Raw genomic sequence first — 14,636 nt, 5'->3', positions numbered from 1 at the left:
AAAATATAAACATAAAATTCAAAAAAAGTATATATTTAGGATCAAATGCACTGTATGTTTGCGTATACCCATACTAAAAATACTTGCAGTTTGTATTTTAGTTCTTACCTTCTGCTTTTAGAGTGGCAAGGTATATCATGTTTAAGACTGTTTTCTTCAATCTGCAATGTATGGTTGAATGAGCCATCAAGTTCTTGCACTGTCACTTTGAGTGGACCCTTCAAGTTCACAAGATTTTGTTATTAACATTAAAATTATGCTTGTTAATGTATATATCAAACTTGTACGTGTAGGTAAAATATGGAAAATGGACCTTACCACGTATTTCTGAGTCCCAGGAGATGTATAGTCTTGTTTTATTTCCAATTCCAATACATTCCGTTTTCTATTAAATGCAAAGCTACCATAAAATTTTACCACTCCACTCTGATCCCTAATAAGCAGTATAGGAACTCTAGTGCACAATGCAGTAGTTATAAACAAACATAATTCTCAATTCTTTACACTTGGTTTATGCTTTTTTATTCATAGAATTTCCTATCCCAATAAAATCAGGAAATGAAAACACATTCATCATGAATTTTTCAAGATTTTTGAGGTTTTGGTGCTTCTTTTTTTTTTTTTTTCTTTAAACAGTTCTTTAATGTCCAGTATTGTCTCTTATGGAGAAAAACTGAAGTACCATGAAAACTACCAGTAAGAAAAAATTAATTATGAAAAACTGTACTGGACTCTACCACATCCAATGTCCTCGACATGCTCTCAGAGAAAGTAATCGAGTAAGATTTCAGTAATTTCAATATGGTTTGTTTTACTATATATTTTAGTTAAATGAAACCAAAGGGAAAATGTAGACATCAGTTTCTGTTTTCCACCCATACTACATTTAACTCAATTATTTTATTCCAATTTTTCACACTGGATCATGTGAGCATTCACATGTGTATGTGTACATGAGTTCACAGATACATGAGAGTATACAACACGAATGATGAAAAGTAACAATCTTACTCTGCATTTTTTCCCCAGGGAATAATTTATGAGGCCAACTCTTCCTGTGAATAATTTCATCATTCGTTGTCTGATGACAGCCATTACTGCACTTCATTTATAGTAAAACTAAAACAACTAAACAGAAGTGTTTCAGTCTAATGAGCATTTTCACAAGTCTCTGACAATATAAGACAAAAGAAAGGAAGGAAAATCTGTTCTTTCATATCCTGACACTTAGGGGAGGAGCTTCCAGATTCAAAGATGCTTCTTGTTGTACACAGGTTATTAACTTTTCTCCCAAAATCTGGCCATTTGCCCAGATACATCCAACTGGTTTTGTTCACAGAGGCTGCCTTCATAAAGCTCCGAGACTTTGACATCAGGTAGAGTTTAAGGCATTTTTAGTGGTTTCTTCAGCATAAAGTTTAAACTCAGCATCAACACAGCCCTTGTTAAGAGCATAAGACAGCTCTAGTTAATAAGACCTCCTCCCAGACAACATAAAGACCTGCTGTGGTCTTACAGAGTGGACAATCTATTGTCACAGGTGTAACAGTGTTTCAAGCACAGTAGGGAGGTTGTAATCATAGGATTAAATGCAAGGTACAGTTAACAGGATAAGACTTGGGGCCAAAGTCCATAGAAGCTGAAAAATCCCCAAATCTGAGAGTTACAATTCTTCCTTGCTTACAGAACAGATGTAGTTAAGATTCATCCTGCTCAGACAGTAATGCTGACATTTAGGTATAGCTGCAGTGGGAATATATGTATTGTATTTTCCTCAAATATGGAAATAAGAATATTGTGTATTTATACTTCATGAATACTTCTGATGCAAATAAAGTGCTAATTCCCATATTACTCTATAAATATTAATTACACAGTGCTTTTTAGTTAGATATTGAGATGCATGAACATTAAGTCAGCTCAGATAAATAATGTATAAATATAAATACCTACTGTTGTTGTCTGTTAGAACAGTAAGGTATGTTTTTGCTGCAGTCACGTATGATTCCAGCCTGTAGTCACATTAAATAAAACTAACAATTAAACCTGTTAAATGGAGCAAATTCAAATTTTCTCTCATATCAATCCATAATAAGACACCCTATTTCTTGCCTAATATCACTGAAATTTGAAGAGTCAACACACAGAGGTTTATTTTACCTGAAACTGTAATATTAACACCAGCTACCAAGCTATTAAAGTGCATTGTAAACTATCAGTCTGTGCTTTAGGTTACTTATTTCATGGGGATTTACTGGAAATCACATATTAAAATGCACCAGACTATAGCATTTTCCATGTCAGACTTCAGCATATTTCTATGGGCAGTGTCCTCTGGAATCCCTTTAGTATAATTTGGCCTTAAATTCCCACAGAGTTCTTGTGCTTCTTTCAAAGTAAAACTTAAAATAATGAAATCCCTTCTAGTAAAGAACATGCAAAAAAGCCAGCATAGACTATGAAAAGGCTGTGAAGTCACATATACATCTAATTCACACAATAATGTACTTGTTTCATACCTTTCTCCACATTCCTTTAATAGTGCCAATTAAAAAAACAAATTCATTCCCCATATTAACAATCCAGACCAAGAATAAAAAGGATACACCCACTGCTTTATTAAAGGTTGGATGTCTTTGCCTGAGACATTTGAGATAGATTTCAAAAACCCAGATGTGGAAACCAACATCTGACTCCACATATGTGACTGGAACTTCTGAGATGAAGCAGTGCTGGCCAGACTCAACAATTTGTTGAAAACCTAAAATGATAAAAAGTTACTAGTTTCCCTAAATACTTCAATACATAAAATAAGCTTTTATGTTTAGTTGCAGCTGAATTGCAACTAAAGGCCAACATAACAGAAATTGTGATTTGCAGTCTCAAATATAACTTTCTCAAAGTTACATTTATATATGTACACATAAAATCCATTAAAATCCACAAACTTTCAAAAATCATCTACAGTAAAACAGATCATTATCTCCTTTTGCAGAAATAAAATATTCATCAGGTTCTCTGCTGCATTTTCAACCTGATAACTACTTAAAACAGCTCTAGCACAACAACATACATGTTTTCCTTAAAAAAAACCCCAAACCAACAAAAAAACCGAACCCCCTCCTCAAAACCTGAAATTGATATGAAAATATCATTCAGCTCCTGACTGGGTGTTTGTTTGTAGCACTCTATCTTTTGTAAGGCACCTCACAAAAGATATTTAGCAAAGAAGAGAAACTACAGTTCTGCAGAAGTTTAGCATTTCAGAATAAAACTACAATCTTCTATTCAACTGCTTCTTCTAATCTAAACATCTATGTTCCATCTAGCACTGACAGTGGAGAGAGCAGAAGTTGGATTCTCATTACTTTTATTATTTATAATTTCATGAGAGTAGCTCACAGCAACATCAGTTAGGGTTCTCAGTTTTAACAACCAATTACAACAACCCAAACCAATGAAATACCCTAAGATTAAAGAGAATATGCAATATATAAAAAGTATTATAAGATATGCATAAGAATAATAGCTAACCTTATCCTAGTACAAATGACCTACACTTCATGTTTGTTCAGTCCTCCTAAAACTGAAACTACAAATGGAATCCTATGACAACCTGTTTTGTTCTTCTCTAAACTCCATTTAATGATTAGAAATGCAATTAAAGACAGAAAGTTTTCTACATTACGCATAATCATTTAAATACCTACCTGTAACATGAACTCCATGCTAATTCTGTTCTCAATCAGTCTCATAACAAGATGTGCTTTACACTGGAACATAGTGTAATACTCCCAGGACAGTGTATGAGGGTGTTTGATAGAAAAATGTAAATGTGACGCAGGGCTGAAAAAAAAAAAACAGAACAGCTCTCTATTTGCCATTTTATTGAATGAAACTTAAAATGTACCTAGCACAAAGCTTAGAGTTGTACCAACAATTACTTAAGATCTCTTGTGCAGCTTTAGTTATAAATAATGGCATGCTTACAATGACCACTCATTTGTACAGAGAGGTGACAAGGGTGTTATGTATCTGGAATCCAGCAAGTACTGGATGGAGACTAATGGCACACAATACCTGCTGTAAAGACACTGGTAGCACTAACAGACTGAGCAAGGAATCTGGGACTTTTCTGGAAATTACTAATGAATCAATGTTCTTCCTGCTCCACTTCCCTTTTAAGAGTGACTTATACTGTATATAGTAAATATTTTTGATTTAAATAAATAACTGCTGCAACTAAAGAAAAGTAGGAGTTTTACAATTCACAGCAGACTGTCATGTGATGAGCCAAAGCAATTGCTTTCTCCTTATTTTAGTTAGCAACTTTATCTTTCAGTACTTTGGCAAACTTGATATCTTCTAAATCAGATAATATGCCAAGAAAGACTAGGCAGAGCATCACATTACAGCTACCACACTGTTTCCATAATTTGAACTATCTGTGGTGTTCCTTCACATATACCCTTTATGACTATAAGCAAAACATTTTAAATAGTTTAAGTTCATTCCATATCAGAAGACAAACAAATGGTGAACCCCCCGAAACTTTAAGAAACAGAACCAATTTCTCAATAGTCTTAGTGGCCATACAGCAATAAAGCACCAAAAGACTTTAATTTTGATGGAAATTAATTTTCTCCACCAAGTTTTACATTTCAGAACACAAGTATTCTGACTTGTGGTCCAGTTTCAAAGTAAAAAAGTAGCTGTAATACAGAATGCTTGAGAAAAATAAGACTTTTTTTGCCTCCTTTCAAGTAGGCTACTTCTCTTGAGAAGTACAAATAATTAAAAGTCTGACTTAATTTTATTGATGAACCAAGTCTGTGGCAACTCTATGTTGTTGTGCTATGTTTTTTCTTTTTTTTTTTTTTTCACAGAACATTTGAGTTTTCCATGAATGAATAACAAACATCAGAAGAAACTGTACCCACACCATGTCAGGCCAACTTCTTAAGAAGTGGAAATCCAGACTTATTTTATGCTGGTTGGTGGTTAATTAGAAACTGGCCATTGCAACATTGAGATGCCAGCAACCTAAAATTTCTGGGCTCAAAATTGGATTCTTCCCCTGTGATTCTCACTTACAGATAACCTAACTAAACCATTTCCAGATGAACCAGACACCAGAATTGTCCAAAGACTTTAGAAGGCACAGCAATACAGAATGAAATGATTTACAGATTGTAAGGATCAAAGGTAAGTGCTATAAGCCGGATCTTTCATGCCAGTTACCTCAGGAAGAGACTGCTTTCCCAAACTTTCAAAGACCTATTAAACAAACCATTTTAACTTCAACCAATCTTTCCATGCAGTTGAAAGATGTATTGCAGCAAGTATTCTAGCAGGACAGGACCAGCACTTAGCTCCTTATCTGCAGCCCTTAAGATTTCAGGAGATGACAAAAACCAAGGCAGCTGTAGTGCCTTAATAATTTTTCCATCTTTCTATTTACTGGGAGACTCCCTTTACTTTGCTTATGAATATCTGTTGAAACATCTTAAGAAGATACAAAAAGAAAAGTATTTCTAAATCTAAGCAAGTACTAAGCCCTACTCTAAGCCCTTCTTAGGTACAGTAATTATATGAAAAAGAAGTACATAGGTTTACTCCTTGCTGTTTCTGGTTGATAAGCAAGTTCTCCTTATCACAATTCTCCTGTTATTTTGGATAATTCTCTATTCTGAGGTAGGGAAGGTTTAGCAACAATCAAAGAATTGAAATTCAAGGAGGAAACTGAGGTTGTGGTTCAGACATTATATAATAATTTGGTCTCAGTATAAAAACTATTTATCCAGCTTCAAATTATACAGTTGATTGACTCTGGTAAAATTCTCTTCTTGCAAATTACAACCAAGCCAGGACCCACATTCTTGGCCCTCTTAAAGTTACTAAGTGTTGATTGATTTTGGTACTGGTTACACTATTTAACTGCAAAACAAACTTTGCATTTGACAGTTATATTCTGTAGTTCATTCAATATTAGCATATTTCTTCAGATAATATTTTTCTTCAACCATTATACTTCTAAAACTTTTATTAAATTGGCACCAAATGAGAAAATTAGCAATATGGACCTAGAACCCCTTGTCAAAGTGGAAACTGAACCAACACTTCCATGGAAATTTATAATGATCATGCTCTTGAACACAGTCCTGGCATTCAATATAGACCTGCTAGTAAGCTTCTTCCATATGAAATATATCTTTATAAATTTCTTCAACTTTTTAATTTTTATAGTAGGGTGATACCAGTAGAATCAAAATTGAATAGAACCAAAGTCTGAGAGAGGAGAACACAAAATGAAAACATAGCACACAAAGCTTTGTTCTGAAGCTTTCATCCATATAGCAGTTAACCTGCAGTTTCCTTTCTTTCACTTGCTCAAAGTCTGGGATTTTGTCTTTTAGAACAAGGGTTCTGGAGAGCAGTGTCTGTGTTACACCAGACATAAACAGGAAGAACCTGTAAGACCTGTGTTTTGCATAGAAATTAATTCACGTGTCTGAAAGAAGGTGGGGTTTTTTTCTCCTCGATGATTTATTACCATATTCTGCTTCTAATTTAGTTGAAAAAGATTATTAATTAATGCAAATTTTCTTCATATTATTATTAGTTAGAACTGCTGTACCGGAAATATGTTTGGCAGAAAAACTGCATCATAACAACAAGAACAAAGAAATGCATAGAATATGCTGGGGAAAAAATGTTGTAGACATCATTATGAAAATACTTCCCCTAAATACAAATCATCTAATAGAGTCAGGAACATATATTTAATTTACATACAAGGGAACTTTGCAATCTACAAGAAACAGCAAGTTGTAATTTATATGTAAGTGATGTTGTGGTTATTACTAACAAGCTGAAATACAGTGAAGTAGTAAAATAACTGTAGAAACACAGTGTTCAATAATATATCACATAGAGGAAGCACATTTATGAGTATCAGGACAAGATTTTGTCAATTATTTGTGATCAATTCTAGAATAAATATGATGAAATTAATAAAATTAACAGTTACGAAGTGACTTTGATTTTAGTGAATTTCCCTTTTTTAAGCATGTGCCCCTTATCTCTAGTTTCATCTGATCCGATTACCATGAATTTAGTTTCTCTGTATAGGTGAGTATGCTGCTGAATTGTAATGCTGCCAATTAAAAAGCCTGCCAAGACCTCATTTCCCAAATTTTCTTTAAAAAAAGACACCATAAGCAACAGCATGCCATAAAATGACTATTGCTAACTGTAATATGCTTTTCAGAGGTACATGTAACAAAAGCACCCAGGTCCTTGGTCTGCATAAAAGAAAGAACAGGGCAGTAAACTAAATCAAAATCCATCATGAGCAGACAAACAAAACCGAGTAACAGCTTGGCATGCACATACAAGCTGCATCTGTCATTGTCAACAGCCAGAGAACATGGTCATTGCTGAGGGTTCACCTGGCTGTGAAACAAGCCAACATGTCCTATTTCTGACTTCAGAAAACACTTTCTTCATATCTCAAAAAAAAACAACAAACCACCATTCAAATTTTAAATGGGTGATTTTCATAATTCATTCAGTTCTAAATCCAGAGTTTTAATTCTAAATTAACAAAATCTGGATTTACACACAATCAAATGCAAGAGAACCACTGTTAGATACTTTTTGCTTGTATATTCGCAAAACAGGGGCTTCTGCTGCAGTAAAGACAAGAAAGTCACATATTCTCTCACTCCACCTGCACAGGCTCAACCTCACAGTTTTGCATATGCTGCTTGTGAGTTTACAAAGAGCAACTCCTTGTGAGGCTGCGTCATAACTACATCAATTTATGTAACAAAAGTAAAACCCAGCAAAAGCTTGTCACTGAAACACAGATAAACTTTACTGATCTGACATCTAGCAATATTTTTCTACCTCCAGTGGTTCAAATTACTCAGTGGGTAGTAGTATTACAATACAGGTAAGGGGAATAATTTTAAACTAAAAATACCAAAGCTACAATTATTGAGAAAATACAAATCCACTGGAAACCAACAGTTCTTTACAGTACACTGATCTAATACTTTTTCCCCAAAATATATTAAGAAATCTCAGCGTAAAATTAAAGGGTGATATCTGAGAGTAGTTAAGAAAACAGAGCAAAGAAAGAAAAAGCTGAGGATAGTGTAAAAAGCCTGAAAACTACTAACCACTCCAGAAATAGCTCAGGTCAAAATTTTGGCATCATATGCTTCTCTTATCCTCTTACTAAAAAGCAGTTTCGTAACAGCATTAAAAACATTCATTATACTTAATTCCCTTTGAGATTTAAAGTGAAAGACAAATAAAACCACACTTATTACAATATTCTCAAGATGTACTTTATGAGACTGGTAATACATGCCTTGGGCAGCTCAAGATCTTCAGCCTTTGGCCTTGTGCTAGACAACACACCCAAGGCATATATTAATGGCCCCATAAAAACATACCCTTCAATGACTCGCAGCTTAAACAAACATACTTGTCTTTCTCTTTTCCTCCTCCGAATATTGGATGCAGTAAAACTCCACCAGTCTTCAGTTCATATGCCACTATTTGATCTAGCTCCTAAGAAGAACAACATACATAAGCAAGCATATTTCAAGAGCAATTATTTAAAGAAGACAAGAAAGCTTTTAATATCATTGTTCAAGCCACACCTCCTAATTAACCATATTTACAGAGACAGAGAATATTTTAAAATTGGGGATGTTCCTTGCATGACAAACAAAAAGAAAACAGTAGAAATTAGCAGTTAATACTTGTTTTGGGTCTGGACAGTGGGTCAACCCACAATAATACTGAACTACATTACAGCTAAAGAGTATTATTATTCAACAAATAAGTTGTCTCTGACCAAAAGAAATAAGGGTAATCAGTATTTCCTTGCAGTAGAGAGCAACTACACACACACACACATACATACATGTATGTATGTATATAATACACAAAAATAAAATTAAATAAATATTTAAAATATGAATATATATATATACATCTGGCCCAAGCTCTGCACAGGAACATGAATCTGAATTTGTGTGATGCTGTGCCCATGTTAACAAGCACACTTTAAGGCCAGATGTTTGCATGGGCTCACTGTCACTCAACAATCACCATGAACCAAATCAGTGTAAACTGATGTCTGACTGCAACCCAATGCTAGTTAAAGAATTTTCAAATGTTGATATGTATTGATATTTATTGATTCATATAAACTTACACACTTTCATACACTAGTAACACATTCAAAGAAGGAAGGGCAGAACCGGAGGCTGTGACAGTAGCACCTCTCACTTCTATATGGACGCCCTTAGCAACTCACGGGGAACAACCCAGCAGTGAACTCTGCAACAGATCTTCACCCAGTTCTGCTGTTCTCTGCAGCACCCACGCCTTTAGCACAGACAGCACACAATTGGTGAGCTGAGTGAACATCAGGCAGATAATGATATGGTATTGGGTCCCCGTGTTAGTAAGGGGTTTTAACGGAGCCCATGGGGTTAGGAATTTAATTTCATGGAATAGGGAGAGCGAGAGAATGTGAGGAGAGGAAGAAGATACACATCTTCCTGTGAACAAATGTTACTGGCAAAGAATGAGGAGTCATTGCTGCTATCACTAGAAAGTATCTGTCTCAGAGCATTACATTTGAAAATGTAAGCTATAGACAGAAATTTCCAGGAAAAGAAATCCCTTCGACGGGGATTTTTTACTGTTTCATTATTTCATTTAGCACTTCAATGACATTAAAAAATACCTGATCCTCTATTGATCCAAGCTAATACTGGAGCCTTTCGGAGCTCTATGGATGGCCATCACAGTATAATGAATCCACCAAATACATATCCATATGAATCCTATATTCTATGTATTCAAAAAGTAACACCTTTTTTGACCTTTATTTTTTGGTGCAAAAGTCCAAACAAAAAGAGGAAAACTAATTGTACAGAGAGACAATGAAAACTATTATTCATTATTCATATGGCAGTCAGAAAAATGCATTTTGGTTCCTATGTTTGGTGTTTTTCCTTGCAGAAAGTGGTAAAAATATTTTAGCTCTAAGTTTTGTCACTACTAAACATGTCTTTAGATTGCGATGCAAAGCTGTTTTATATTCTGGTTTTATACTGTATCTTTGACACAAAATATCTCAAAGGTATAGAAAATGCTACTATTATGATGTTACCTGTTTAATCCAGTGGCGATACTCATTAACACCAAAGGTTTTTTTCATCCAAAGGCCATAAATGTAACCAGAGATTCCCTTTAGCACCCATTCATCTGACCTATAATAATAAAGAAGCATGAATTATATCACTTCAGAAGACATTTTGTAGGGGATGGTATTTTTGACCAGCTCAAAAATAGCCACAAATTTCAACAGGTTATATAACTACTCTAAGTCAATAGGAGTCTGATGAGCTGTGAACCAATTTATGGATCTTGGCACCTGGATGGGACCAATGAAACTGAAAAGTCAGTGAAAACTGAACTTCTACCACAGAAATCCAGATTAAAATATAAACCCAAACTACTTTAGCCGAAATAATAACAACAAATGGGTGGAAATGGACACTAAAGCTAAAGCAACTGCCAACCTATATGATCTTAAGTTCTTAAAACATCTCAATGCAGAAGATTTGGACAGCAAGCCAACAAAATATCTATCTCACAATTTGGTGGACACCTATTTAAACACATCTTCTGTGAGTTATGTTCTAAGAGAGAAAAATAGGGACAAAAACTATAACGGAACAGAAACTAGAATCATAAATAGAAGAATGACACAAAGGGTACAATGAAGTGAATAAGGAAGAGCAAAAGAAATTATTATAGAATGAACACCAATTTAAGAACATGTTGATTTCCTTTTTTTAAAATAAGGATACTCTGGGACATATACTTTTGTAATGAAAAAAAAGTAATGGGCTAATTGTCCCCAGTATATAAAGTGTACGCAAAAGGATTTAAAATAAATATTCATCATAACTGCAAGAGCCAGCTGGGGAGATTTTCTGAGCGATGAAGTTATAGTCACCTTAGCAGGAATTTTCCTGTTTGACACTAATTTCTGCATTGCCCTCCCTGAACAACTTCTTAATTTATTAGTTCTGTGCTCTATAAGTATTTCCTATGCAGGCTACGCTTCTTCATCCAGAATATCTGACAGAAATTTACTGATGATGTAGAAGAGTCTCCCTTCTAAAATTTCCAGGTGCCAAAGCACACTACAATATTCAGGAAGACATATTCAATCTCTACAGGCTTTGGAACTTTTATCTCTCACATTCTGCTTTCAAACAACAACAAAAAATACTAATGGATTTTCATTTATTGAGCTGGTTTTATTATTTTTTCTTTTTTCTTCCTTTCTTCTACAATTAGTGTTTCGCTTATTTTGCTGATAAAACACAATATGCAAATTAAAATTTTAGCTTTCTAGATTCTTCCCATTTTCTAGAGAATACTATGGTAAAATACTTACCAGGACATTCTGGATATGAAACATCCAAAGAACTGCTGGGCCAGGGCCTGTGCTAAGCACCTCCTTGTCAGTGGAGTTTCATCTATAATCATTGCACTGTGCAAGAGATTTGTGCTGGACCCCCATAAAAAGAAAATAACACAACATGAGCACCAGCTCCAAAGAAACACAAGAGACCTTGCTTTAAAAGCCAAAATAAATAAAATAATTCATTCACTGTTTTTCCACTGAGACAATAAAACCTTTTTTTAAACAATCTTATAAATCAGGCAGATCTCCTGCTATACAGAAGATCAGTATACTTATATACAACTCTCTGTGTACAGGCTAAGTATTGTAACTGGTGAAACTCTCTTGGATTCCTGATACCCTATTCCAGTTGAAGAAAAGTAAAACACAATCAAACTTCTGCAACTTAATTTGAGATTAAATTGCACTTCATGCATGGCATTTCTAACTCAGAAGGAAAATCACTGACAGTTTTTTCTTAAAGTAAATACAAATCCATCGTCTTTATAACAGATAAAAATGGCAATGGTGTTAAAAGTGTATAATGCCAACAAAAATGAGCCTTTTCAAACTAGAGAGTCCAAAACTCAGGTTACAAAAATAACTAGATTTACAGATATTTCTCAACAGTGTTAGATCTAGAGCTTCTAGGTCTGTGGTGTAATTTTCTCAAATACTAACCTGAAAATACTCATGGATGCATAAGCAGCTACTTCAACATAAGCTTCATCTATGAAAACAGTCTTGAAACAGGAGTATGGATAGCGGCAGGTAAGAATCTCCTCATAAAATTCAAACACCTCATGAAGGTATGACGTGGTATGTTTGAGCAACGGGAGAAGTTGTGGTAAGCAAAAGTGAGTCACCTACAAAACACAGGAAAATTTGTTAGAAGGCCTACAAATATATTCAAATACATAAAGATCAAGCATATTACATAACTGCGAGAAAACCCAACTCCAACTAAATTCAGACAGAAATAGAATTATTGCTCATTCAAAGGCATTATTTTGGAGATAAATTTAAATACAGGCATTACTAGACAAGCTTTATCATATAACTACTAATGGACAATGATCTAGACATATTCACATTTGACCAATATATACGGGTTGTAACATAAGTCAGTAATTCTTTTTTAAAAAAATAAAAAAGCAGGCCTCTATGATGAAGATTATTACCTCATGCATGTATGGATCAACAAGAATTTCAAAAGGTCCTATTGCCAAGGAGATGTTAGAAGCTGCAGTTGGAATAGTCAGCATGTAATGAAAAGTCTTCTTTCTCATATCATGGGTGTACACAGTTTCCACCAAATCTCCGTTTGAAACAGCCACCATTGCAGCATCTACAGTATACTCAAGCTTCCAGGTACACAACTCAGAATATGAATCAACACAAGGAAACCAAAATCTAGGAAAGTTAAAATTGGGGTGAAAATGGTTAGTAATTATACTTAAGTTCCAAATTATATTCCTAAATACTTTAAGAATATATGAATGTTGACATACTGACTCCTACAATATATTAACTTTATAAAGCTTTACAAGTTTTTTTGCCATTACCTCCTGCTGAGCTATAAAGACAAGACATCCTAATTACTAGTCATTAGATGCTACTTCACATCACTAAGCTCCTTTCAGGCACAACTTAAGTCCTAGAATTTTTCAAACTTAAAAGAATTCAAAGAAATTATTTGTATTTCCAACACTAAGTAGGAAATATAGTGTAACATTCAAAGACAGTCTTCTTACCTTGTAGAATTCTGATAACCACACGAAAAGACATGAGCCCCTCTTTCTGCCATATTGCCCTCCATGTTGGGTACCACAAAATGAAGGCCTCCTTTCGGCTGGTCCAGAGAAAAGTTTATATGCACCTTCAGGACTTTTAACTCTGCAGCACAAAGACCAAAATTGGAGTAAATATATACAACTTACATAAAAGTTATTTCAGAATAATAATTCAGCTTTGGACTCTTAGTCTTTCAAGATTACTTGTTTACTTCATTTTCATGGACTTCCGGGTCCATTTAAAACGTATAACTCAAAACCTTAAAACCTGAGACGTCCTAAGCATAACTTACAGGATATGAATTTATAGGAATCTTTATTAATTAATAAAAGCTGCAATTGGAGCTACATTTCATCTTCCAATTTCCCAGCAGTAAAGTATATTTATACACTGATTGTACCCTAAGCATAATCTCTTCGTACATTGCTGAAATAATGCTCTACAAAAACTGCATGTAGCAGGCACATTCTTAAAAGACATAATATTTTCATGTGCAGTTGCTTAAAACCTCTTATTATAGTTAATGCTTTTCCTGTAACTTAAGTGTCTTTGCTTTGGTTTAGTTTCACAGAAATTTTACCTATGAATAGATTTGCAAGAAAAGAAGTTCAAGCACACACTGAAATTTATCCCACAGGTCTCACCATATTTTGGCATTCAAACTTTGAAAAGTGAAATTATACATGCCTGAATATTTTCCTTTCTAGTCTTGCAAGTAAGGCAACAGGAACTTATACAAAAATTAAAAGAAACAAAAATGTCTTTCCCATTAAGGTGCATCTGACAACACTGTGTGAGTCAGCTTCATGATCCAGTTGTTATTATTCTCTCACAGTTCTCATAAATCCATGGGAAAAACTGATTAAACCATGTAAGAAAATCATAAAGAAACCAATAAGATCCATGTAAGAAAATAATCAACACCGGAGGGTAATTTATTCAAACAGCTACTTACCCCAGGATCTAGTATGCCAGTTTATAAAGCAGTCTACTTCCACTACCAAATCAATTTTAAAATAACCATTCTTCAAAGTGAGATGGGATAAAATTGATATAGCTTTGTATGATTATGGATATAGCTATATCCTTGTAAATTATTTTCTCTGTTGGATCATATACGTTGTAAGTAACCTCAAAATTAAAATTTAGCACCCAATATACTCCATTATTCCCACTTCCTCAAATAGTCTTTTGGGGTCATGACCACCCAAGAGTATGCTTGTAAAGAGTGGTAAGAAACCTTGCTACCATTTCTCCATATTACCAAGAAGTGTAAAGGTATTTTTTCAGACTTCCAGTGGAAAGATACAGGTGATAAGGAAACAGTAACCAT

The 14,636-nt window shown here is 34.4% G+C and overlaps 1 protein-coding gene across 2 annotated transcripts in view; it reads right to left on the bottom strand.

Annotated features, from left to right (window-relative positions):
- Positions 1-14,636, bottom strand: part of TAF2 (TATA-box binding protein associated factor 2) — a 67,039-nt gene that overhangs the window by 35,942 nt on the left and 16,461 nt on the right. For both annotated transcript variants that reach the window (XM_018077246.2, XM_018077256.2), the window contains exons 5-14: positions 13,264-13,405; positions 12,691-12,922; positions 12,191-12,375; positions 11,501-11,614; positions 10,202-10,301; positions 8,498-8,583; positions 3,711-3,846; positions 2,607-2,761; positions 319-433; positions 109-218 (exon numbers count right to left, since the gene is read on the bottom strand). In XM_018077246.2, the coding sequence (XP_017932735.2) occupies positions 109-218; positions 319-433; positions 2,607-2,761; positions 3,711-3,846; positions 8,498-8,583; positions 10,202-10,301; positions 11,501-11,614; positions 12,191-12,375; positions 12,691-12,922; positions 13,264-13,405 (1,375 nt within the window). The remainder of the gene's footprint in view (positions 1-108; positions 219-318; positions 434-2,606; positions 2,762-3,710; positions 3,847-8,497; positions 8,584-10,201; positions 10,302-11,500; positions 11,615-12,190; positions 12,376-12,690; positions 12,923-13,263; positions 13,406-14,636) is intronic.

This window comes from Manacus vitellinus, unplaced genomic scaffold (assembly GCF_001715985.3).
Source record: "Manacus vitellinus isolate BGI_N305 unplaced genomic scaffold, ASM171598v3 scaffold_1_pilon, whole genome shotgun sequence".
Taxonomy (NCBI): Eukaryota; Metazoa; Chordata; class Aves; order Passeriformes; family Pipridae; genus Manacus; species Manacus vitellinus.
The sequence above is the reverse complement of the archived record's forward strand: the minus strand, read 5'-3'. Positions and strand labels throughout refer to the sequence as shown.